A 27,134-nucleotide genomic window follows, 5' to 3' on the forward strand; every position below is an offset into this window, starting at 1 on the left:
TTCCCGTTCTGCCTTAAATGGTGCTACACTTGCTGCACAATTTAAGGTGGAACTGGAAAATTCAAATGAGAATCTGACATTAATCGTTAATATTAATGATAATAATAATAATTTGAGTGGTGAGAGCAAGACAAAAAACAAACAAACAAAAAAACCCATAGAAACCATTAAGTTTCGTAGCTACTAGCTGGGCGAGATTGCTGTTGTCTGTGTTGCTATGGTGACCAGCCATCTGCTGATCTTCAGGGTTAAAGGGTGAATCAGCAGTTCTACATTAACTCCAGCGTTTAAGACCATTTACTGTTAAACTGTGTTGAAGGATCAGCAGAGCTTTATTTTACTGTAGAGGAGGATTATTTTATTATTACCTACTGATCTGATTCAGCTGTGGAGCCACGACAGGGCAGGAAAAGAGCTGCGTACGACAGCGGAGCCGCTCGTTGCCGAGCCTGGACTAGCAGAACATATTGCGGTCATTCTCAGCCCTCAGACATCTCTTTTAGCGGTCAGATTGTCATTTTGACTCATGTTGTTTGCGTTATTATTAATAAGTTAATGTGCTTCACTTTATAGCGTTCCAGAAGATCTTTAACTCCTAGCAAAGTCTAACAACACCTCATTCGTTATTTTGGTGTGGTATGTTATATATGATTTATTTAATTATATTTAGAACCAAGTGAATTTGAAGGTACAGCGCATACACAACCATATATACACATATATTTTGTGCACCATCTCTTCAGTTAACCCTGCCTTAAGGAGGACTTTAAAGGAGAACTACTGTTCAGAAGAAACAACACATGCTCGTCTTGAAAGCATGATGGGAGGTAAGCAGACTGATCTGCTGTTGTCCCATTTGTAGATGCATTAGCCTTTTTTTAGATTGCTGTTGAAAGTAAGCACACGAGGGACACCAGTGGGTAAGGTGTGGTGCGTTGCCTTCCACCTTCTGTGAGGACACGTTTTTGTGGATAATAAGGGAGGATATAATCCTATATATTTCAGAGACTGCACACTGTGTAGCGTGTCATGTAAGATTCAGCAGTTAATGTTTTTGAGTAATTATTCTAAGAAGCCGTATTTAATAAGTAATTTTACTTTTATTCGAGAACTAAGCAGGGACAAATTGGAAGTGCTGCATTAACACTTAAGTAACTGTTAAGTTAAATGTAGTTACTTAAGTGTTAATGCAGCACTTCCAATTTGTCCCTGCTTAGTTCCTGAATAACTTTGATGCAAGGTGTTTCCTTCAAGACTGCCAAGGTGACACACATCCCAAAGAAGCCCATGATGGATGGCTTAACACCAGCAGCTACTGACCATGATCACTCCTCTTTTTCCTATCTAAAATTGTCAACCATGCTGTGTATGTTCAGTTGTCTCTCTTTTTCACTCAGAGCCAACTCCAGAATTCCAACCAGTCCAACTTCAAACTCACCCACTCTACAGAAACTGCCCTTGTAGCAGTGATGGAGAAGTTCCATGCAGGCAAGATCAGCAGACTGTCTCAGGTCCTGATTCTTCTTGATCTCTCTAAGCTTTTAACATAGTCAGCAATAAGGTTTTCCTTTTCTGTCATCATTAACTTTTGAAATTAATGGCTCTGCATGGTTCTAGTCCTGTCTGTAGGGGTGCTCTTGGCAGGTATAATAAAAAAAAAAAGAAAAGAGGATCCACATCTGTAATAGCTGCTCATGGCATCCCCATATCACTGCTATGCTAACATTCAACAAAGCCCCTTTTTTGCAAGGTTTATTGGTGGTTTATTGATTTTAAGTGGAGACGGGGAATATATGTGAACATTTTCATTGCAGTCAAATTTTCTAAAGCAGAACCCCCAGACCTCCCACTTTGTTTGTGCTCTGATTAATCATGAACTCTTATAGCCTGATGCTCTAGTCAGTGTTCCAGGACCTGTTCTCCTTCATCATAAACAGCCCCTGAACCGTACGCCTGACTCTTCCAACATCAGCTGGTACATTTTAGTATCTCTCCTTATTAAATTCATTAAAACGTTTAAATCTGCAGTCTTTTTTCTCAAAGAGAACCAGAGAATCCACTATCCCAGACAATCTGCCTCTGAAATCAATGCATTATAACTGCCCCAGTTTAGCCATCACTCAGCTGTTGCCTTTCATTCACTGGCTTCTTGTTGCTGCCAAAATCAGATTTAAAACCCTGATTCTTGTCAATCAAGACAAAAAAATGGCCAGCCCTTCATTACGTGAGGTCAGATTCCACATCAGATCCATTTGAGCCTGTGGTCTATTTGCACTGGCTTAGGGGCATACTTACATTTCACTTTTGTAATCACAGCAAATCACTTTGGTAACTATAAATGTAAATGGAATTACATAACTAGTGTGTAGTGTACACTCACATTATAGCCCCCACTAATGAGGTTCTTGACAATATTGTTGACCTGACCCTGGTTCCACCCTGTGATGGCGCTGAGAACGGGCAATGTACTGTTAATAACATCAGGAGAAGCAGAGCTTAACTGGCCCTCAGTCAGACCAATGCTCTGTTTGCCAAGTGTCTGGATTGTATTTTTGGATATAGTGGGAAATTTTGACGCTAACACTGCTGCAACCTGAGAGAAAAAGTGAAAAAATCATAGGGTTATGAATGGCATGGGAACTGAAATTTCATATTGTCATTTGAATTATAATAATTTGATTTAGTGCCTGTGGATCAATTCTGCTGCAGAATTTGTTGATGCTCTCCAGGATGGCCTTGCTGTCGTTAACCCCAACAGACCCAAATGCAGAGGCAGGAGCTCCACACAAGAGGACAATTGGCAGTCTACGCACAAAATCACATTCAGATAATTCCCGTTACAGATAGATAGACAGACAGATAGATAGACAGACAGATTTGTGTAGTATGTTACCTGAGGGGGTTGTAGCTCGGATTTTGGATGTATATCTGTGTGCTGTAGTATGTAATTACATTGGCTGCTATTTGTGAGTTGTTAAACAGCTGCATATTCTCTGTGTTTTCCAGGAACACACCGATCTACAGGACACAAACAGACTCAGTAATTTTTAAGATGAAAATCAAAGTAATTTAAGGTTTCTGAAACCCCTGTCACACATGCACTTTTATCCAGGTAGTTAAAGAGATTCAGAATGCAAGCCAGAGTGGAAATTCTAGAAATGTTGACCTGGCAGGTCATCTACATAAGACCCAATACAAGGCTTGATCAGCTCATGTGTGAGCACGATCTGATATATTACCAGGAAATAGAGTGATATCTAGGTTACAGCAGACAAAGGGTGACATTTTCCTTACGTAGTTTAACTATCTAAATCTGTTTTCATTCTGCTGGTGGAATGGCCACTAGGGGGCATGCAGAAAGAGGTTAAAAGTTTCTGTTATTTTGAGATGTTTCACTGAAAACATCGTGGGATTGGACAGGTCTGTAGAGTTTTCCATTTTTTGAAAAAGTCATGGGATTGCAGTTTTGTATATGGTTTAAAAATGAAAGGTAATTTCACTGTATGCTCGAACAGGTGCATTCCCTTAAAATTACTGGTAAAACATGAGGTTACTTTCACAAGTAATGTCTTCAGTTGAAGAGTCAAAAAGTTCTTATTTGAGTGTGTTACCTGGCTGTCCGATACAAAGGACTGGAGATCAGTGAGGGTGATAAAGGTGATGAAGAATCCAATGTTGTTGGAAAACCAGGCAGTGGAGTTCAGGAGAGGATCGGAGGAGTTATAGCAGTGGGGAGAGCCACCTGGAAGATCACAGAAACACAGATGTATTCTCTAGCAGTACAGAAGACATATGGTGAACGGCAGAAAGAAAAAGAGAGATGTTGCTGTGCTTACCGCTACTGTTCAGATAAACCTTTATAGAGCTGTACACATCAGCTGGGGTGAAATTAGTGGCTGAGTAATTATAGTTGTTCCCCAGGACTGAAATCCTAATCATACATTGGTATCAGATTAGTATGTTTCACTGCAGACATGAACAATTTTAGATGATAAAAATGTATTATTAATTTTGCAGACAGATTGGTCTAACAATTTACCAAACCAAGACTCACAGTTTCTTGTATGACGGGCAGGAGGCGCCACTGAGCTGGGTGGGGCTGATGAGCTGAAAGCTGAGGAGGGGCAGGTACTGAGCCAGTCTGACATTAAACCACTGATCCACCTCATCCTGAGACGACGCACTGAGAGCACGAGACCAAACGCACCCCAACGTCTGTCTGCCCACAGCTGCAGATACAACTGGCTGCTGCACAACGTAACGGAGGAAAAAAATCAAGCAAAGTCACATTTTTGCTCCAAAAATAATTGATTACTAAACAGTATTCCTGTGATTGGCTTCATTTACTGCATCCTTTGTTATGAGACCTTCCCCTGATTGTGATGGGTATTAATTATTGTCTCACTTGTTCGAGACCTGCCCCTGTCTGCGATGCTGAGATGTCAAATGAGTTCTCTTTAAGTATATTTTTAAAAATAGTAGTAAATGTAATGTATGTTAAGTTCTTTCACAGTTAAAACCATATTACTGGCTGTAAAACTATGTCAGTATCTGATACAAGAAGTAACTAATGTTTCCCTTTTGTCTAATGTTCTTTCTCCTAGGACAATAAGGCAATTCACCACTAAACTTCTGAGCCATCAAATGTCAATTTGAGCAATAAAATTTTCCTCAGAGAAGAGATACAAAGAGGAATGGAAAAAAAGACAGGTGACTTGATTGTTGCATCAAGTATTGAATGTTGCATAAAACAAACCAAGTGAGGAACAGCAGAAAGAAATAAGGAAAAAAGGCAGAGTGAGATGGGTGAGATGAACAGAGGTGTACCATCTGCAGGTACTGGTTGGTGCTGTTGTAGTTGTTGAGGAGCGTGCAGAGATCTGGCTCATTCCTGACTGTGGTCGACCCATTCAGAAACTCACTCAGTTCTCCTGGAGAGATGGAGCCCAACAGCTACAGACCACAGGGGAGAGCAGAGAGTGGGACACATGGATAAGTTCTCGCCATTATTGACTGACTGGTTGACTTATTACTAACAGTATTATTGAGTACTTATTTTTTAATTGACTGGCGCATTGACTATTACTGACCAGCAGTATTAGTGAATTGACTGATTATGAATAACTTGATCTGTGTCACTTTACTATAAGTGATACCACTTATTTAATCGAATGGTTTCCATCGTCAAACACATGGTTAGTTTTATGAGCCGAGGTTCTGCATGGTTGAAAGGAAAACTTGTGGCCACCTATACTTTTTATGGATAATATTAGTGATCTCTTGACAACAGTAATGACAAGCGTTGGGGTAATTACTCAAATAAATCCATTACAATGTATTACACATTATTCACTTTCCTCAAACTGCAATGGGTTTACACTGTAAAAATAATCTCACCACTCTACACCTCTTGGTCGCACTAAAACCCATACAAATGTGTAACTTTAAATTATAATCCGTTGTGGGTGTTTAATATTTTTGCCTTAGATACATGTAACTAAAGCAGCAAATATCTAGCAAGTCGGGAACTGTAAAATTATTAAAAGAATTTAAGCTATTTGTTATATGAAAAAGTATTTACATTACTGAAACACTTCACATATGTTAGCCCCAGCATTGTTAGTGACGGAGCTGACTCTAAATCCTTTTCCTCTCAGCTTTAAAGGCAGCAGTACCTCTCGCTGTCGGCTGGCTGGGATGAGGGACAAAAAGGCACTCAGGTCAGGAAACCCAAAACTGAGGAAGGAGTTCTTGAGGAAGGCATAGAAGCTCCCGCCGTTGTAGCAGCCCAAACCATTCGGCCCTGTGGAGCATAAAACGGCCACAAAACAGTCAAAAATGTAAAAAATTTAAATATTTAATGTGCTCTCTATGAGCACGAGAGTGAGCATGTTATACCAGTGAGGAGCTGCTGGATGTTGCTGTAGATTTGGGTCTGTGTGTCGCTGTTGAAAGACGATCTCATAGAGTCCAAACTGCTCACTCTGTTACAGCACAGATAAACATTAATCACAGTCGTGCTACACAACGCTGAACACCTTAGCCCACTCTAAACAGTCAGCAGAAAAGAAACACTGTATTTAAATCTACTCCAAATATGGTATTTTAAGATTTTCTCACACTGTCTGTCTGGTGTTGCAGCTCCTTCCTTTTATGATGTTGAAATATGATGTTACATTCGCAGATGAGAGGCTTGAGAGGAGCGGCCTGAGTCGAACATTTACCCACTGCAACACTTCTGAATCAGGCACTGCTGCAGAGGAAAGTCCACCTCTCACCAGAACAGCCTGGAGGAAAGCTTCCTTCACCTCACTTGAGTACAGTGATGCATTACGCTGAGATAAAGAGATCAGATTTACATGATAGACAGCATTAACTGAAGCCCAATCTACAACGAGTTGATAGTTTCTTAACTATACATCTTATAGTGTGTCACCCCTTTGGCACACAGCACACATGAATTTGCCTGGGCGTGGACACTACAATACAGGATATGTTGTGAGAGTATGTTGCACCACATGGAAATGATTGTGTTGAGCAGTGGCTGCAAATAAGACAGCTGTGAAGCACCCCTACATCTGAGTTCTGGGGACTACATGCCACTGGAATATCTGGAATGTGCATTTGGTAAGGATACGTGTCTTGTGATGTGGTGCATCATCATGCTTTCAAGTTTTGTCAAGTTATCATGTGATCAAGTTTTGATAAAATGTTGCCATGAAGGCATAAACTTGGCCAGCCAAATGATCTGATGCACTGCTACTCATCTGCTGTAGCTAATTCAAGAAGTTCTCCTGCAGTAATTTCTGAGATGACAGTCTGAGATGCACACCAGGGCTGGAATTTGACTGGTTATGACTCATCTGTTTCCTTGCATGATTCTTGCCATTCTCATTTGACCCATCTGTCCCACCAGGGTCCATCCACCAGATCTCTTATCACTGGTAGTTCTTTGCCTTTTACAGCATTCTTGTCAAACTCTTAATTGGGTTGTGCGCAAAAAAAAACAGGATGATATCATAATGAATGAGTGAAGGTGTACTGCTGAGTGTGCTTTATCCATAGGTATTAATATGACTTCCAGGGGTGGGAAAAGTAGAATACTTGCGTATTTTATGGCAGAAATACTCTTGACAAAATACTACTTGAGAAAACATACAAATATTTTATCTATACTGCTACATGAGTAAAATTAGTGATACTTCTTCTTGAATATACTTAATCAGCAAAAGTACAAGAAGGCTAAATTTTAGTTATATTATACTGATGAATAAGATTTATTAAGAAAATGGGACTGCAGATATGACTTAGTTGTCTTTTGTTCAGCATTTTGTAATAATAAAATTATGAACGTGATTTCTAACACAACAAAGGCAGAAGTACCTGGATGTTGGGAGTGAGGATGTCAAAGAAGGCGGCAAACTGGTCCGGCTTGACAGCCGCCATCACAGTGTTTACATCCTGAGGGCCTTGGAGACTAGAAGGAGTAGAGCAAAGTTCTGCTAGTTGTGACAGAGTTAGAACCTCTGCTGCATTCACCTGAAAAAATAAGAAAGAAAAAGTGGAAAACAGTGAAAAAGAGAGAGTGAGACTGAGGCACAATCCCATTTCTTCTTTTTACACCTACCCCTTGTTTTTTTTTTTTTAACCCAATTTTCTCCCCAATTTAGATGTTTCCAATTTCACCCGTTACTTAGGACTCCCCCAGTCACATGATACTACCAATGCTAGGGGGGTGAAGGCAGCACAGGCTTCCTCTGAGACCTGTGAAACCAGCCACCGCTTCTTTTCAAACTGCCGCTCACGCAACGTCACTTATTTTTGTCGCTCTAACCCCTTGGAACAGAGTTACAGGGCAGTGGTTGAAATCTTGTCCTATGATATGGGACTCTCAAATAAACAGAGCATCACTTCATTAACAGCTACTAGCACCTCTCTGTAGGCGACCCAGCTGGTCTGCAGTTACAGTAGAGGAGGGTAAAGTTCAGCTCCTCACTGCTGGGCTTTAGTTACATTTAGGGCGTCATATGCCTTCAAAAGGTGGGGGGGTGGGGGATAATAAATAATCACCCACCCCTAATTCTTTGGTGAGATGAAGCTAAAGTCAGATATTCGCCAGCTTCAAATGTTTGAATTTTCCCATTCCACCTTAAATAGTGCAGCAGTTACGTTCAGGCGCTTCAGGCGTCAGAACTGATGGTCTATTTAAGGTGGAACGGTAAGCTAGCTACCGATACATACTATTAGCAATTTTTTGTTTGTTATGAAGAAAATGACCAAAGTACACTGAAACGACATAAACAGTGGTTATCATTTTTTACCAGGAAATTCTCACATTTGTGGGTTTTTTAGTTACTTGTGCAGCCATCTTTCTGGGTTTTTTTTTCCCCTCAAAACACTGTTTGGAGTGAGTCTCTGAAAAACATCCGTTTTGAGGGCCGTGTAGCCCTAACACTTCACCTTACCCCTCTATTTCAACACAAATGGGGGGACCCTTCCCTAGAAGAGACTAGCTATAGTCAGTTACTGTCAATAACAATCCAGATATTTTCCCTCTAATTATGTGTATATGCTACTGTATTTGTATCTGTCCTTTCAATACTGTGTTTACTTATGTCTTGTCATTATGTTACCTATTTATGTATTACATGTGTTTCACTTAATTGATTGGTTATTGCTATGTACTTTTATGGCTAGTTTCCAACTTCTTAGTGCATTTTTGTAGTTTTATTTTGCAAGGCAAGATCGCTGTTGCTTAACTTGTTACCTTTAAATTTTATTTGGTTTCACTAAGCTATTCTATAAACAAAATGGGATCTCAACAATTATATAAATGGAGACTGAGAAAACAAATGTCAGAGAGGGGGACTTACCCCAGAAAAGTTAAATTGTGTTAGCTGAGATAAGGACACATAGCTGGAGAAGTGGCCAAGGTTAACGGTGAGCCAGTCCGCATCTGTCTGGTTGCTCACTCTGCATGCTGTATGATATCAAGAATACAAATTAATACTGTTTCAAAAAAAGCAAGAAAATGAAGAAATAACACATGAAAAATAAGTTAATTATTGACCGTGTAGAAGCATGACTGTACTGACAACAAATGTACCTGGCTGGTTAATTTGTTGTATGGCTTTCTGTAGATGTGCCACCAGAACAGCTGCAAGTTCCTGTTTTCTATTCTCTGGTAAGCTCACAGAAACATTGCTTAATGCCTCAACACTGAAAAGGAATGTGAAAGTGCATTTAGGTTTTTATTTTTTTGTTGGGCAAGACTGAAGTGTAGGGTTGAACGTGATCTTTCTTAGCTGATATCCACAGAAAGACAACTTAATAACCATCTAATTGAGACCCATAGAGGGATTCAGTGACTTAACATATAACTTGTATATACTACAGAAAGTTTAACTAAGTCAGTCTTTTACTGTTTTGTCTTAGAAGAATCTGAATCCTGTTCGTGATGTTTAATCACTTCACTCCCTGATCCTGATCGAGACTTTATGTCTGATCTTGTCCAGGCTCCGTTATTCACCCATAATGATGATATACTCTTTTCTCTGATACAGTTCAGAATTGCTTTTCCAGAACGTCACTGGCTTCTGACCTTGACCTAAGCATTTTATTAAGTTTAAATTAAGCATCATTGCGGATCCTAAACCATGCAATTACCTGACTTCAGATTGAATCCTAACCTTAAGTGGTTGTTGTTCCTGACCTTGACCCAAGATAAATACTTGGTCCTGACCCAATTAACCTGAGCCTACTTTTTAATTTCAACTCGTCATTATCCTTGATCATTTCCCAACTCACTTAGGCTGCAGTTATTTATGTACCAGACTGACATTAACTTGAATTCTATTTTGTAAGTCCCCAAATATCTATGTTTCTGTGTTATTTAGTGTACAGTTCAGTTTATTGTTTGGGTTTTGGTCTTGAAATATGTTCATAGGATGAGAGAGATATTTTTAAAAATTTGTATTTAAAATACAAGTAACTTACATCACTTGATAGTTGGTACAGCTGATGCCTGACATTGACTTAGTAAGCATCTCCGCAGTGAAACTGGGCAAGAGAGTGATGAGATTGAACTTAAACCAGTGCATCCAGTCAGATGTTTGAAACTGTGAAAACTTAATGCTGATTATTGTGAAGGTTCGATTCAGCATCACATCTCTGACTGCAGGATTGATATCATGAATCTGTTAAGAAGAAACCCAAGAAGACAAAATAGTTTGTGAAGGTCAGATCAGATCAGTGTTTTCTGTAATTGTCATGATTTGTGTACCAAAGATTTGAGTATCACATACCTTCTGACCAGAGAGGACTGAGAAAAAGTCATCCACGTTTGTGAAAGCATCGCCTTTCTCTAGTCGATTGAACACCAGGTCAATCTGGCTTGTGCTGTTCAGTACACCAGAGCTCACGGTGAGTTCAGCTGCTTGGCTAGGGGTCAGCAGGTCCAAAGATCCAAACTGCAATTTGAAACAGTGACCAGCTGTTAGCGGTTTCACTCAGCTATTGTGTAAATAAAACGTGGTCTCAACAATTATATATATGGACTTTGAGAAAGTTGTTGTCTGAGAGAGGAACGTACCAAAGAAATGTTGAATTTTGTGAGCTGAGAGAATGACACGTAGCTGGAGAAGTGGCCGAGGTTAGCACTGAGCCAGTCTGCATCTGTCTGGTTGATCCCTCTGCATGCTGTATGGTGACAAGAGGATTAATTAGGACTGTGGTATGAAAGTCAGAAATTCAGGGTTACCTTTTGACTATGTCGGAGCATGACTGTTCTGACAAGAAACGTACCTGTTTGATTTATTTGTTGTGTGGATTGCTTTAGGTACGCCAACAGAACTGCCCCAAGTGCCTGATTTCTATTTACTGGCATGTTCACAGAAACGTTGCTCAGTGCTTCAACGCTGAAAAGATGTCAGAGAGTAGATTGAAGTTAATATTTGCCACTAGTTAAGCCTGAAGTACAGGGTTAAATGTGATGCTGCTCTGAAGATACATAAAGTAAAATGTACAGGTCCTGTTGAATTGGGTTTAAAGCTATATTTACAGCATAGCCATCATTTCAGAGGGAAATCCAGGCTGAGATTCCATGCATCAGTCTAAAAGATGTAATTAATATACACAATCTGCAACAAATTCAACATTCTCCTCTGTAAATAAGTGATTTTACAACCCTGTCCTAGAAGATCTATTCTAAACACAATGAAGAATTTTGGTCTGTGGTTCAACTGCTTTCCTGTCCTAAGCCCCATGATCCCAACTTTTTTCCTGTGCTTGACGATTAACCACGTCCCTCCACGATACTGATCAAGGCTTCATTTCTGATCTTTTCTAGGTCCCATTTCTTTTGATTACTGACCACATGCTCACCATTCTTCAACACTGTTCCCACCTGCTGACCAAGTATTTCAGTCTTTTTGTTATCCAGCCCTATGCAGGTTACTTTCCTAAGCTAAGATTCATCGCTGGTATTTAATGACGCCTTTTCCTAACTTCGACTTTCATCAGGAAATGACCGTGACTTTTGCTTTTAACCTTGCTCCAGGCTCCGTTTATGATGTTGAATAAGTTGCTATTCCGTGCCCTGGCCAAGCAGATTATTGACTCTTACCAAGGACTATTCCTTTCCCTGATCCAGGCTCTGTGTTTGCTGCTGATCAAAATTTCATCCTTGAGCTTTGCTGAGACTCCATTCTGGACCATTATTTTGATTTCAATTCCAGTATTTGACCTGGTTCCTTTCCCTGTACTAGACATGACTTTGAACCCTGACTCAGGCTTCATACTCGCATAAACACTAGAATGTCTTCCTGACCCAGAGCAGGTTCCAGTTCTGTTCACACTTCAGCTCCTGATTCAGTGCTAAATACTTAAATGTATAAGTATGTTTTGCAGAAATGTAAATCCAAAGGAAACGTCCCAATTCACTTACATCACTTGATAGTTGGTACAGCTGATGCCAGACATTGCCTTAGTGAGCATCTCCACAGTGAAACTGGGCAAGAGAGTGATGAGATTGACCTTAAACCAGTGCATCCAGTCAGATGTTTGAAACTGTGAAAACTTAACGCTGATGATTGTGAAGGTTCGATTCAGCATCACATCTCTGACTGCAGGGTTGATATCATGAATCTGTTAAGAAGCAACCAAAGCAGACAAAATAGTTTGTGAAGGTCAGATCAGATCAGTGTTTTCTGTAATTGTCATGATTTGTGTACCAAAGATTTGAGTGTGTATCACATACCTTCTGACCAGAGAGGACTGAGAAAAAGTCATCCATGTTTGTGAAAGCATCGCCTTTCTCTAGTCGATTGAACACCAGGTCAATCTGGCTTGTGCTGTTCAGTACACCAGAGCTCACGGTGAGTTCAGCTGCTTGGCTAGGGGTCAGCAGGTCCAAAGATCCAAACTGCAATTTGAAACAGTGACCAGCTGTTAGCGGTTTCACTCAGCTATTGTGTAAATAAAACGTGGTCTCAACAATTATATATATGGACTTTGAGAAAGTTGTTGTCTGAGAGAGGAACGTACCAAAGAAATGTTGAATTGTGTGAGCTGAGAGAATGACACGTAGCTGGAGAAGTGGCCGAGGTTAGCACTGAGCCAGTCTGCATCTGTCTGGTTGATCCCTCTGCATGCTGTATGGTGACAAGAGGATTAATTAGGACTGTGGTATGAAAGTCAGAAATTCAGGGTTACCTTTTGACTATGTCGGAGCATGACTGTTCTGACAAGAAACATACCTGTTTGATTTATTTGTTGTGTGGATTGCTTTAGGTACGCCAACAGAACTGCCCCAAGTGCCTGATTTCTATTTACTGGCATGTTCACAGAAACGTTGCTCAGTGCCTCAACGCTGAAAAGATGTCAGAGAGTAGATTGAAGTTAATATTTGCGACTAGTAATGCCTGAAGTACAGGATTAAATATGATGTTGCTCTGAAGATACATAAAGTAAAATGTACATGTCCTGTTGAATTGGGTTTAAAGCTATATTTACAGCATAGCCATCATTTCAGAAGGAAATCTAGGCTGAGATTCCATGCATCAGTCTAAAAGATGTAATTAATATACACAACCTGCAACAAAGTCAACATTCTCCTCTGTAAATAAGTGATTTTACAACCCTGTCCTACAAGATCTATTCTAAACACAATGAAGAATTTTGGTCTGTGGTTCAACTGCTTTCCTGTCCTAAGCCCCAGGATCCCAACTTTTTTCCTGTGCTTGACGATTAACCACGTCCCTCCACGATACTGATCAAGGCTTCATTTCTGATCTTTTCTAGGTCCCATTCCTTTTCAATACTGACTACATGCTCAACATTCTTCAACACTGTTCCCACCTGCTGACCAAGGATTTCAATCTTTTTGTTATCCAGCCCTATGCAGGTTACTTTCCTAAGCTATGATTCATCGCTCGTATTTAATGACGCCTTTTCCTAACTTAGACTTTCATCCGGAAATGACCGTGACTTTTGCTTTTAACCCTGCTCCAGGCTCCGTTTGTGATGTTGAATAAGTTGCTATTCCGTGCCCTGGCCAAGCAGATTATTGACTCTGACCAAGGACTATTCCTTTCCCTGATCCAGGCTCTGTGTTTGCTGCTGATCAAAATTTCATCCTTGAGCTTTGCTGAGACTCCATTCTGGACCATTATTTTGATTTCAATTCCAGTATTTGACCTGGTTCCTTTCCCTGTACTAGACATGACTTTGAACCCTGACTCAGGCTTCATACTCGCATAAACACTAGAATGTCTTCCTGACCCAGAGCAGGTTCCAGTTCTGTTCACACTTCAGCTCCTGATTCAGTGCTAAATACTTAAATGTATAAGTATGTTTTGCAGAAATGTAAATCCAAAGGAAACGTCCCAATTCACTTACATCACTTGATAGTTGGTACAGCTGATGCCAGACATTGCCTTAGTGAGCATCTCCACAGTGAAACTGGGCAAGAGAGTGATGAGATTGACCTTAAACCAGTGCATCCAGTCAGATGTTTGAAACTGTGAAAACTTAACGCTGATGATTGTGAAGGTTCGATTCAGCATCACATCTCTGACTGCAGGGTTGATATCATGAATCTGTTAAGAAGCAACCAAAGCAGATAAAATAGTTTGTGAAGGTCAGATCAGTGTTTTCTGTAAATGTCATGATTTGTGTACCAAAGATTTGAGTGTGTATCACATACCTTCTGACCAGAGAGGACTGAGAAAAAGTCATCCACGTTTGTGAAAGCATCGCCTTTCTCTAGTCGATTGAACACCAGGTCAATCTGGCTTGTGCTGTTCAGTACACCAGAGCTCACGGTGAGTTCAGCTGCTTGGCTAGGGGTCAGCAGGTCCAAAGATCCAAACTGCAATTTGAAACAGTGACCAGCTGTTAGCGGTTTCACTCAGCTATTGTGTAAATGAAACGTGGTCTCAACAACTATATACATGGACTTTGAGGAAGTTGTTGTCTGAGAGAGGAACGTACCCAAGAAATGTTGAATTGTGTGAGCTGAGAGAATGACATGTAGCTGGAGAAGTGGCCGAGGTTAGCACTGAGCCAGTCTGCATCTGTCTGGTTGATCCCTCTGCATGCTGTATGGTGACAAGAGGATTAATTAGGACTGTGGTATGAAAGTAAGAAATTCAGGGTTACCTTTTGACTATGTCGGAGCATGACTGTTCTGACAAGAAACATACCTGTTTGATTTATTTGTTGTGTGGATTGCTTTAGGTACGCCAACAGAACTGCCCCAAGTGCCTGATTTCTATTTACTGGCATGTTCACAGAAACGTTGCTCAGTGCTTCAACGCTGAAAAGATGTCAGAGAGTAGATTGAAGTTAATATTTGCCACTAGTTAAGCCTGAAGTACAGGGTTAAATGTGATGCTGCTCTGAAGATACATAAAGTAAAATGTACAGGTCCTGTTGAATTGGGTTTAAAGCTATATTTACAGCATAGCCATCATTTCAGAGGGAAATCTAGGCTGAGATTCCATGCATCAGTCTAAAAGATGTAATTAATATACACAATCTGCAACAAATTCAACATTCTCCTCTGTAAATAAGTGATTTTACAACCCTGTCCTAGAAGATCTATTCTAAACACAATGAAGAATTTTGGTCTGTGGTTCAACTGCTTTCCTGTCCTAAGCCCCATGATCCCAACTTTTTTCCTGTGCTTGACGATTAACCACGTCCCTCCACGATACTGATCAAGGCTTCATTTCTGATCTTTTCTAGGTCCCATTTCTTTTGATTACTGACCACATGCTCACCATTCTTCAACACTGTTCCCACCTGCTGACCAAGTATTTATGTCTTTTTGTTATCCAGCCCTATGCAGGTTACTTTCCTAAGCTAAGATTCATCGCTGGTATTTAATGACGCCTTTTCCTAACTTCGACTTTCATCAGGAAATGACCGTGACTTTTGCTTTTAACCCTGCTCCAGGCTCCGTTTGTGATGTTGAATAAGTTGTCATTTCTGACCCTGGCCAAGCAGATTATTGACTCTGAGCAAGAACTATTCCTTTCCCTGATCCAGGCTCTGTGTTTGTTGCTGATCAAAATTTCATCCTTGAGCTTTGCTGAGACTCCATTCTGGACCATTATTTTGATTTCAATTCCAGTATTTGACCTGGTTCCTTTCCCTGTACTAGACATGAATATGAACCCTGACTCAGGCTTCATACTCGCATCAACACTAGAATGTCTTCTTGACCCAGAGCAATTTCCAGTACTGGTCACAATTCAGCTCCTGATTCAGTTCTAAATACTTAAATGTATAAGTATGTTGTGCAGAAATGTAAATCCAAAGGAAACGTCCCAATTCACTTACATCACTTGATAGTTGGTACAGCTGATGCCAGACATTGCCTTAGTGAGCATCTCCGCAGTGAAACTGGGCAAGAGAGTGATGAGATTGACCTTAAACCAGTGCATCCAGTCAGATGTTTGAAACTGTGAAAACTTAACGCTGATGATTGTGAAGGTTCGATTCAGCATCACATCTCTGACTGCAGGGATGATATCATGAATCTGTTAAGAAGCAACCAAAGCAGACAAAATAGTTTGTGAAGGTCAGATCAGATCAGTGTTTTCTGTAATTGTCATGATTTGTGTACCAAAGATTTGAGTGTGTATCACATACCTTCTGACCAGAGAGGACTGAGAAAAAGTCATCCACGTTTGTGAAAGCATCGCCTTTCTCTAGTCGATTGAACACCAGGTCAATCTGGCTTGTGCTGTTCAGTACACCAGAGCTCACGGTGAGTTCAGCTGCTTGGCTAGGGGTCAGCAGGTCCAAAGATCCAAACTGCAATTTGAAACAGTGACCAGCTGTTAGCGGTTTCACTCAGCTATTGTGTAAATGAAACGTGGTCTCAACAATTATATACATGGACTTTGAGAAAGTTGTTGTCTGAGAGAGGAACGTACCAAAGAAATGTTGAATTGTGTGAGCTGAGAGAATGACACGTAGCTGGAGAAGTGGCCGAGGTTAGCACTGAGCCAGTCTGCATCTGTCTGGTTGATCCCTCTGCATGCTGTATGGTGACAAGAGGATTAATTAGGACTGTGGTATGAAAGTCAGAAATTCAGGGTTACCTTTTGACTATGTCGGAGCATGACTGTTCTGACAAGAAACATACCTGTTTGATTTATTTGTTGTGTGGATTGCTTTAGGTACGCCAACAGAACTGCCCCAAGTGCCTGATTTCTATTTACTGGCATGTTCACAGAAACGTTGCTCAGTGCCTCAACGCTGAAAAGATGTCAGAGAGTAGATTGAAGTTAATATTTGCGACTAGTAAAGCCTGAAGTACAGGATTAAATGTGATGTTGCTCTGAAGATACATAAAGTAAAATGTACATGTCCTGTTCAATTGGGTTTAAAGCTATATCTACAGCATAGCCATCATTTCAGAAGGAAATCTAGGCTGAGATTCCATGCATCAGTCTAAAAGATGTAATTAATATACACAATCTGCAACAAATTCAACATTCTCCTCTGTAAATAAGTGATTTTACAACCCTGTCCTAGAAGATCTATTCTAAACACAATGAAGAATTTTGGTCTGTGGTTCAACTGCTTTCCTGTCCTAAGCCCCATGATCCCAACTTTTTTCCTGTGCTTGACGATTAACCACGTCCCTCCACGATACTGATCAAGGCTTCATTTCTGATCTTTTCTAGGTCCCATTCCTTTTCAATACTGACTACATGCTCAACATTCTTCAACACTGTTCCCACCTGCTGACCAAGGATTTTAATCTTTTTGTTATCCAGCCCTATGCAGGTTACTTTCCTAAGCTATGATTCATTGCTCGTATTTAATGACGCCTTTTCCTAACTTAGACTTTCATCCGGAAATGACCGTGACTTTTGCTTTTAACCCTGCTCCAGGCTCCGTTTGTGATGTTGAATAAGTTGTCATTCCTTGCCCTGGACAAGCAGATTATTGACTCTGACCAGGGACTATTCCTTTCCCTGATCCAGGCTCTGTGTTTGTTGCTGATCAAAATTTCATCCTTGAGCTTTGCTGAAGCACTTTTTCACTTTTTGACCCAGAACTACACTGGTTTCTGTACCTGAACTAAGCAGGTCCCTTAACTTAATCTCAGCTTCATTACTGATCCTATACTAGGCCATTTTCATGTCTAAGGTTCCATTCCTGACCCTGATGTGGTTTTTGTTCCTGAATTTGACCCAGGCTCTGTCAATGATCCCTACATATTTCTTAATCATCACCCTGTTTTTGCTGATCGCTTACCTTGTCCAATTATCGTTCTTGTCTATAACCCATGCTCTGTTAATGTTTTAGACCCCTTTCTCTTTTCTGAACCTGACTTTGGCTTCATGCCTGGCTCTTGCTTTCATTTCGTCTCTTTGACCCCGTTCTTTTTCCTGACCCAAACATCCGTATGGACCCTGACTCCATACTTGCCCCTGCACTTAATTGTCCTCCCTTCCAGAGCAACTTCCATTTCTTTTCTCAATTTAGCTCCCAGCTCATCTCTTTATTTTGTGGTGTTTTCTGACCTTGTACTGCTACAGATTAAGGCATGCCAATTTTTTTGTGATGCACTTCATAAGATGGAATCAATACATTTTTAGCTACATTTTTGTTTTGCAACACTATTTAAATATGCAAGTGTTAAAGTACTTTATGGGGCAAAAATCCAATTGAAATGTAAATGAAATATTTAATTAACTTACATCACTTGGTAGTTGGTACAGCTGATATTTGATACTGCATCAATAAGCATCTCTGCGGTGAAACTGGGCAGGAGGGAGATGAGTTTAACCTTAAACCAGTCAGTCCAGTTAGATGTCTGAAACTGTGCAAACTCAGTGCTGATGATCTTGATGGTTCGATTCATCATCACATCTCTCACTGCTGGATTAATGTCTTTAACCTGTTGAGACGGAACCCAATAAGACAGAATAGTTTGTGAAGATCGGATCAACATTTTATGTAACTGTAAAGATTTCTGTACTAAACCTTTCAGTGTGTCTCCATTACCTGATCAGCGAGGCCTGTAAGAAACTCATCCACATTCGTGAAAGTATCGTTTTCCTCTAGTCGATTGAACACCAGGTCAATCTGGCTTGTGCTATTTAGTACACCAGAGATCAGGGTGAGTTCAGCTGCTTGGCTAGGGGTCAGCAGGTCCAGCAGCTGCACCAGGTCCAAAAACTGCAACAGGTCCAAATACTGCAACAATATATTTCATAACTTTTAGTTCTGATGGCATATAGCTGAAGTAAATCCAATATTTAAATTACTAATTTTTTATTACATATATATATATATATATATATATATATATATATATATATATATATTATTACAGCTGGTCTAAGTGTCATGTTACTCACTCTGGAGATATTTGCGTTTAATGTTGGCAGGTCATTCAAGGTGGCGTACATGGAGAAGTTGCCAAAATTCTTTATTAGCCAGTTACTTTTGTCAGAAATGTTGGAAAAACATATAGCATCTAAAATGATAGCAGATCAACAGAGAATATAGGAAAATTAGACACAGACATTATTCTAATGGAAAAAGTCAATATTTTGGTAAGATATCCTTAGAACTGGAAGCAAGACAAATTAGGTTATGGGTTAAGTTCTTCTAAGTACCTGATAAGTCGGGTCTTGAGAGGAAAGGTTTGATGAAGTGAGCAATGACAGATATTCTTTGCGTCTTTTCCATTGACGGTTCTTCTGTACTAAAGGCCTTCACCCTAAGTTAGATGAGAATGTATTAGATATTGTCATGTATTGTTTGTTGTTAATTCACAAACGTCCTGCCATAAATACTGTTAATGTTCTGAAATTCACTTGTCAATACTTACACAACTTGGTAGGTTTGACAGCTGAAGTTCTTAGAACTGAGACTAGAAAGGAAGTCTGTGGATGCTGATGCTAAAAATGGCCTCAGTCTTATCTGGAACCACGTGGTGATGAAAGTGACATTCTCCAGTTCTGCATCACTAAATTTGTTGACTTTGATGACACCGATCCCATCGAGAATAGATGGGCTTGGCAGCCTGATGAGTGGGGTCTAGAAGAGAAAGCAGGTATTGCAAGTACACTTCCATAGGACTGATTATTTCTTAATGCAGTACTAATTGATAGTCCATACCTCATTAGAATACTTATCCAGAGCTTCTTCAAGAGATGCTGAATATTTTTGGACAAAAAGCTCCCAAATTGTTTTGGAGTAGTTCCCACCACTTGGCAGTTTGCATGCCAACAGTGTAACCAGATCATTGGAGGACAGATTAGCAACCTTGAGATGCAAAGATGTAAACAAAGATAGAAAAAATGTTTACAAGGTTGGCTTGATGACATTCTGCTATGTAAAAGAGTTAAACCTGTAGAGAGAGATTCAGGATCTGGTTCATAGAAAACTCACTAATACACAGGCAAATTCAGGGATGCTGAAGTTGCAGAGAACTGTAGACACATTTCCAGGCCAGAGCTGAGCCAAGTCACGTTGTCTGGAACTGAAACAGCATTTAACATCATAAATCTCTAATGCCTTAGTCACCGGGACTGCACAGTGTACTTTTTTCATTATAAATGCCTTACCTGTTTACACCTTGACAAGAGTTAATTGGTACTGTGGCGTTGGCAATAGTGGTATTATCACTGTTGTGGGTGGCAGTGGTGGGAATCATTGAAATTATAAACAAATATGAAAAAATTATTATGCAATACCACTAAATATTTCAAAAATATTAAATATTACTGAATGCCTTGGGAATAAAGATCACACACCTGTTCACCGAACTGCATGTGTCTGATCCTGAGGTGGCTGTAAATATTTTTTTTTCAAGTATTACAAGCACATTCCATTATTTGAACTACTTGAGCTGTAAGTACTTCACAATACACACACACACACACACATTATATATATATATATATATATAGGGCCACAATAATGTAATAATAACTATTGTTGATCAATCTACTTCATGTTTGATGTCTCTGAGATTTAGGGCAAATTAAATTGTAGTGACCTAAAAGTTAAACAAGCTGTCCTTAAGGTTATAACTACCCTGTTGTACAGAAACTATGCAGTTTTTTTTTTCTCTGTCATCTATGTAGATTGATTATGACTTTATTGCTATGGTGAGAGATCACAGCCTTCAGCATGGCACACCCGGCTCAAAGTTTGTCAGACATAGTAAAGGGTAAGTCCTCAATGCTGAAACACGATCTGTACACCAGAAAATAGGGTGAAATGCCCATTAAGATAAAAGAAATTTCAACAAAGCTTTCTATGAATACCATAGTGCTCATAACATGTTATATTGTTACCAAAAAAGTAAGTCCCAGCATTTTGTGAAGTGAGACAAATACATTTATTTACACCATGGCATTTCCAGTATTTTATTTCTCATGACAGCTGTTATTAGGGCAGGACTTTCCTAAATCAGCTCTCTCACTTTAAAAATTACCTGACAACAATCCAGGTACTCATCAGGCCCCTCCCCTGAAGCCCCTTCTGGCATCACACTCCTTCACTGGTTCTAACTTCAACCACTAGAAAACTTGCACTTTCTAACATCACCACACTACTCTACAGTAATGCTATTTGTAATTTGTACTAGCATTATATTGGATGTAAAGTGTTAAGTTACCCAAGCTAATGGGCTGGAGGTTAGGGAACCGGCCTTGTGGCCGGAAGATCACCGGTTCGATCCCCAGAGCCGACAGCACATGACTGAGGTGTCCTTGAGCAAGACACCTAACCCCCAACAGCTCCCAGGGCGCTGCAGATTGGGCTGCCCACTGCTCTGGGCAAGTGTGCTCACTGCCCCCTAGTGTGTGTGCTTACTAGAGTGTATGTGGTGTTTCACTTCACGGATGGGTTAAATGCGGAGGTGAAATTTCCCCGTTGTGGGACTAATAAGGGTCTCATAATCTTAATCAAACACTGGTGTACATTTACTTTCCCATGTTATGTAAAATGCTATTGATGGCAGCACTAGATTAACATCTAATGTTTGAAGTTTGTAATGTGGTTTAACCCATATGTTTTAATGTTGCAGTTAATCCTTCAGTACCTAATTCAGTTTGCATAATTTCTGCAGTTTCCCTTTGGGATCAGTTAAGTTCTGTCTGTCTATTGAAGCCTCTCTATTAATTCTGGAGGAGACTTTAGTATAAAACATGCCTCACGTTTCTTACAGCTGACATACAGTTTACAAGCTCTTATAACTTTTTGTATAATGAACATTACCTAAAATGCACTATATAAATAAATATGCATGGCTGTAAAGTGTAATTGTTTTTTATAAATTTATGTTTATGCATTATAACATGTTATGAATGTGTTTATAGGTTTTTATAGACTTGATATTCATAGAAAGAGTTACTGAAATATCTTAAAACCCACTTGCGCAGTTTTCACAAAGATTCTGGCTCATGTTTGCTAATTTTGGATTTGTTCTAAGGTAAGAATAGAATCTACACATACTCAAGAGTGCAAAGGTGAGAACAGTTCTGCACTTTAAGAACATGACATGAATTTGACATAGACTTTTTCTAAGGACCTTTCTCAAAAATTCATTTTAAAAGGCCCAATGTCCATTTGCTAAAAAGCTAAACCATTTCTGTGGAAAACTAACAGGTATGGGATGATGGTGGGAAAAAAAATCTGTACACAGTTAAACTGGAGTAGCAGTCAATTCGGGTTTTGTAGTAAAAAAAAAAACAAAAAAACAGAAAGATGCCCCTCTACCTGGGGGAAAAAGCCTACCACCCCCACCCCAAATAAATCTAGAATTAATTTGTCATCTAGATTTTACAGAATGTAACTTAGGTCAAATATTGCCAAATTTGGGGAAAATGTTTTCACGCATCCCTCACACATTATTAATCATCAGTAACCCAAAATGCAGGGCTTCTAAGAGTTTCAGCAGTATTAGTAACTTTAATAAATGTTTAGCTACTCTTACCATTGCCAGTGGTTGAATTGCACTGAAAGAAATTACCACAAAAATATGAGGCTTATTCAGTTACTCCTTATGTCAAGTATATGAACTTGTAATAAGAGCATTTATATGTAAAGTGCGAAAGAGAGATTCAGTCTTACCTGTGCACCGACTAGAACTGACCAGCATCCTAGGCAGAAATAAACATCATTACCATTCATGATAATTCAGTGTGTCTCAACATTCTTAATTTTACATCTAAGACATTTAAGACAAATATCCTTGAATGACTTTCCCTTGCTCTGCTGATTTCTACCCCTGGGGCAGCTTTAGTGCAAATTCAGTTCACATTTTCATATTTGTCCCTGTTTGATGAAGTGGAAATGTTGGCTGATGTATCTCACCTATCCAGAGAGCAGAAAGGATGAGTGCTCTGCTGCTGAAGCTGTTTCCTCTCATTTTGTTTCACTACTTTCACCAGCTCATTTTTAACTAAGCCTGAAGGAAACAGCAGAGAAAACGAAAACATAAGCCAGATCTACTTCATTTACCACAAAAACCAAAACCTTAAAAAGAAAGATACAAAAAAGCCCTTTGGGGACATTTCACATTAATGTGTCATCTAAATTTTGCAGAATTAATAAATTAATTAAGATGAAATTGACGCCTTGATCAATTTAGATGCTTCCGCTTCGTTTGAATCATTTTAGTTACATTAAGTTAGTCACTGAGTTGGCTTCACCAGCAGGGAATAAGCCTAGGCCTGGACCTCGCAGCATTGTGAATAGAGATTCTACATTAAAATTAAAAGTACTACCTAGGACTAAGCCTAGTCCCTGTCTGGGAAGCATTAATCATAAACCATCATTGACAATGCAGTGTAGTTCAAGCATGTTAAAGTGAGTTTCTTTAAGGAAACTCTGTAAGGTCTGGATTACACTCTTGAAGACCACACTAATTCAATGCTGAATTCAGTCACGTGTGTTTAATGGGGCTGAAGACCTCTCAACGTAACTTGGAACCTTCTACAGTTCTATGACCACAAATTCCAGCTAAGCCACAATCAGAGTTACTGAGAAATGTTTAAAAATCAGATTATAAACAGTGGAATTAATGGGAACATGCATTTGATTGATATATTCAATTGTATGTAGTTTTAACAAAGGTTACAGATGTAATTAAATAGACATGGATTGAATGAATGGTACTTCACACTATGCACCACAGGAGGACGCAAGTGAGAAGTGCACATGCGTTGGGAATGGGGAAATGACAATGCTAGAAACGTGAGGACAACGCTGTGTGTCTGAGTACTGGAAAATTGCCACCAACTCCTAATTTGGTGTCTTTTGTCATTTAATGAGAGTGCAAACACCACATTGGCAACGAGGATTAAAACGGCAGAGTGACCGTGAAAGTGCATGAGGTGAGAGTTCAGTGCTGACGAGCTGAGTACCCGCCAGCTAACGCTAACTCCAGGAGCCACAGTGAACCATGTCGCTCACAACTACGCCTGTTCTCCCGGTTTTCGATACAGAAATTGTCCCCAGTTCAGTCGGACCACGCTGGACAAAATGGATACAGAGGTTTGAGAATTACACAGCTGCTTTCAACATTTCAGGAGATGGACGGTTAAAAGCTCTACTGTTGTATCTGGCTGGCGAACGTGTATACAACATTTATGACATGCTAGCAGCACACCATGACAAATATGCAGATGTAAAAACGAAGCTTGAAATGTACTTTTCACCAAAGAAAAATGTCCTTTGTATATGCTTGCTAAACATTGTGAGTTCACGGATGTGGACCTAGAGATTAAAGCACAGTTAATTCTAAGTTGCACGTCATCCAGACTTTGCAGATGAGCACTGAGAGAGCCCAACATGAACTTAGACAATCTTCTCAGCTATGGGAGATCAATGGAACTCAGAGCAACAAGCAACAGGCATAGAACAAGGAGCGGCTGCAGCAATGAATGCAGTACAACAGAAAGGACAACCAAACAAAAGGTATCAAGTCACGAATGCCAACAAATCAAACAACCAGTGCAGAAATTGTTGTGGAAAATATCCACATGAAGGGGATTCCCCTGCTCAAGGAAAGGACTGCAAAGCTTGTGGTAAGATGAATCATTTCGCCAGACAATGTAGGTCAAAACAAAAGCAACCTGCCAAAAGCTATGATGCAAAGCCCAAAGTGTACAACAAGCAGCACAAGAAAGTATTCACGATCAGCAGCACACAATGAATCCAAGAAGGATTCATCTAGCAGTAGTGATGAATATGTTTGTGACAACGCAGCCAAAAAGCTCTCCAATGTCCAAACTCCAATGTCATGTATTAAACTTGGAGGTGTAGATATCTCAGTGATGCTGGATTCAGGTGCCACAGTAAATATTATCACCACAGCCACAGATAGTTACAGCTGACACTGACGTTTTTCCCTATGGCAGTACCACCCTTTTACCACTAGCTGGCATATTCATGTGCGAGGCAGAAGCAAACAACAAAAAAACTGAATGCAAGTTCTATTTGAAAACAGGCAAAGGCTGTTCCCTTCTAGGCTACGACACAGCTGCAGTTAGGCCTCATCAAAGTGGTCAATAGTGTGTCATCTCCGCCAAGCCCCACAGTGGCAGATCAACTTGTGGACAGCCACCCAGAGCTCTTTCAAGGCATTGGCAAGTTAAAAGACTTTCAAGTTAAGCTCCACATAGACACCAGTGTTCAGCTAACTTGTCAGCCACACTGGCGTGTCCCGTTTCATGTCCGCCAAAAAGTAGAAAAAGAGCTACAAAAGCTAAGGGAGAATGATGTCATAGAAACAGTGAGTGGCGCTACATCATGGGTCTCCCCAATCGTGACCCCACCCAAAGCCAAGAACCCAGACGAGGTCAGTATCTGCGTTGATATGAGACAGGCTAATACTGCCATACAACGCGAGTGACATCTCACTCCCACTATGGACGACGTTATCCACGAGCTAAATGGAGCAACAGTCTTCTCCAAGCTCGATTTAAGGGCTGGATATCACCAGTTAGAGCTTCAACCTGACAGCAGGTTCATCACAACCTTCTGCACTCAAAGGTCTGAGGAGATACAAATGTCTGAATTTTGGCATATCATCTGCGGCAGAGGTATTTCAGAACGCTATCTGCCAAGCTTTGCAAGGGATTGAGGATGTAAAGAATCTCAGTGATGATATCATAGTACATGGAAAAACACAAGCAGACCATGACAAAAGCCTTATAGCAGTGTTCCAATGGCTCAAAGAGAAAGGCCTTACCCTCAATAGAGATAAGTGTGAGTTCAACAAATCCACACTGGAATTCTTTGGATTCATTTTCCAGGCTGGTGGCATATCTGCAGACCCAAAAAAGGTCACCGCCATCAAGAAAGCAAGTGCCCCAGACAACCCCACCGAGGTAAGGAGCCTGCTCGGTATGGCAACCTACTGCTCACATTTTATCAAAGATTTTGCATCTATCTCAGCACCACTGTGGCAACTGACTGAAAAGGGCACACATTGGCACTGGGGTCCAGAGCAAGCAAAAGCACTGCAGACACTTTAAGGACAGTTTAACCAACAGGACTGTAATGTCATACTTTGCTCCAGACAAACAGACAGAACTTGTGGTGGACGCAAGCCCTGTTGGCCTGGGGGCCATTCTTTATCAACTTGGAAAAGATGAGGTGAAACACACTATAGCATATGCCAGCCATGCTCTTAGTGATGTAGAGAGACGTTAATCACAGACAGAATGATAAGCTCTAGCTATAGTGTGGAGCTGCGATCATTTTCATCTCTATCTGTACGGACACCCTTTCACTCCGGTAACTGACCACAAAGCGCTAGAAGTGATATGGAATAACCCTCGCTCAAAGCCACCTGCAAGGATTGAACGCTGGGACCTAAGACTTCAGCCATAAGACCTCCGAGAAGTCTACAGAAAAGGAGTGGAAAACCTAGCCGACTACATGTCCCAGCATCCAATCAAAGTACAGACTGGGAAACACACAAGAGCAAAAAAGGTGGCTCAAGTGTATGTCAACTTTCTGGCACAACATGCCACACCTAAAGCTATGACTCTAATCGAAATCAAAGAGGAAACTCTCACAGACCAAATCTTGCAAAAGGTCAGTGCCCACATAAGAGACCACACATGGCACATGACCAAAAATGACTCGTGGGATGTCAAAACACTACAAAAGTACAAAGAAATCTGTAACAAACTGACTGTAACACACCTGGGTGACATTCTGCTACGCAGCACCAGAATTGTTATCCCCTCAGCCCTGGAGAACAGAGTGCTACAGTTAGCCCACAAGGGACATCAAGGCACTGTTAAAACAAAGACACTGCTCAGGTCAATGGTATGGTTCCCCAACATGGACCAGAAAGCAGAGCTCATGGTCAAGAACTGTTTAGCATGCCAAGCCAACACCTCAGCGACACAGATGGAGAATGTCAGAACTACCCGAGACCCCTTGGCACACAGTAAGTGCTGACTTCTATGCCCCCCTTCCAACTAGCGAATACCTGCTAGCTATCGTAGATAAGTACACACATTACCCCATAGTTGAGGCTGTCAGATCCACTTCAGCTAATACTGTGATCCCTGTTCTAGAAAAGATATTTTCAATGTTTGGGATCCCCAGAGCCCTCAAGACAGACAGTGGAC

General features: G+C 40.4%; 1 protein-coding gene and 1 long non-coding RNA gene across 2 annotated transcripts; one reads left to right on the top strand and one right to left on the bottom strand.

Annotated features, from left to right (window-relative positions):
* Nucleotides 1-749: 749 nt before the first annotated feature.
* LOC108414850 lies at nt 750-4,258 on the top strand. The gene is made up of 3 exons (XR_001856931.1): nt 750-827; nt 1,398-1,511; nt 4,076-4,258. It is a non-coding gene; the product is annotated as an uncharacterized LOC108414850 (long non-coding RNA).
* A 143-nt stretch (nt 4,259-4,401) lies between these two features.
* Nucleotides 4,402-25,219, bottom strand: LOC119264717. The gene is made up of 28 exons (XM_037543367.1): nt 25,189-25,219; nt 22,858-22,951; nt 22,615-22,643; nt 18,885-19,003; nt 18,529-18,702; nt 18,222-18,421; nt 16,655-16,767; nt 16,443-16,549; nt 16,156-16,320; nt 15,844-16,043; nt 14,703-14,815; nt 14,491-14,597; nt 14,204-14,368; nt 13,897-14,096; nt 12,756-12,868; nt 12,544-12,650; nt 12,257-12,421; nt 11,945-12,144; nt 10,804-10,916; nt 10,592-10,698; nt 10,305-10,469; nt 10,002-10,196; nt 7,384-7,539; nt 6,229-6,335; nt 5,899-5,984; nt 5,676-5,803; nt 4,828-4,953; nt 4,402-4,434 (listed from the first exon to the last, which is right to left on the bottom strand). Exons 1-28 carry the CDS (start codon nt 25,217-25,219, stop codon nt 4,402-4,404), a joined length of 3,618 nt encoding a protein of 1,205 aa, XP_037399264.1.
* Between the last annotated feature and the right edge of the window lie 1,915 nt (nt 25,220-27,134).

This window comes from Pygocentrus nattereri, chromosome 12 (genome assembly GCF_015220715.1).
Source record: "Pygocentrus nattereri isolate fPygNat1 chromosome 12, fPygNat1.pri, whole genome shotgun sequence".
Lineage (NCBI taxonomy): Eukaryota > Metazoa > Chordata > Actinopteri > Characiformes > Serrasalmidae > Pygocentrus > Pygocentrus nattereri.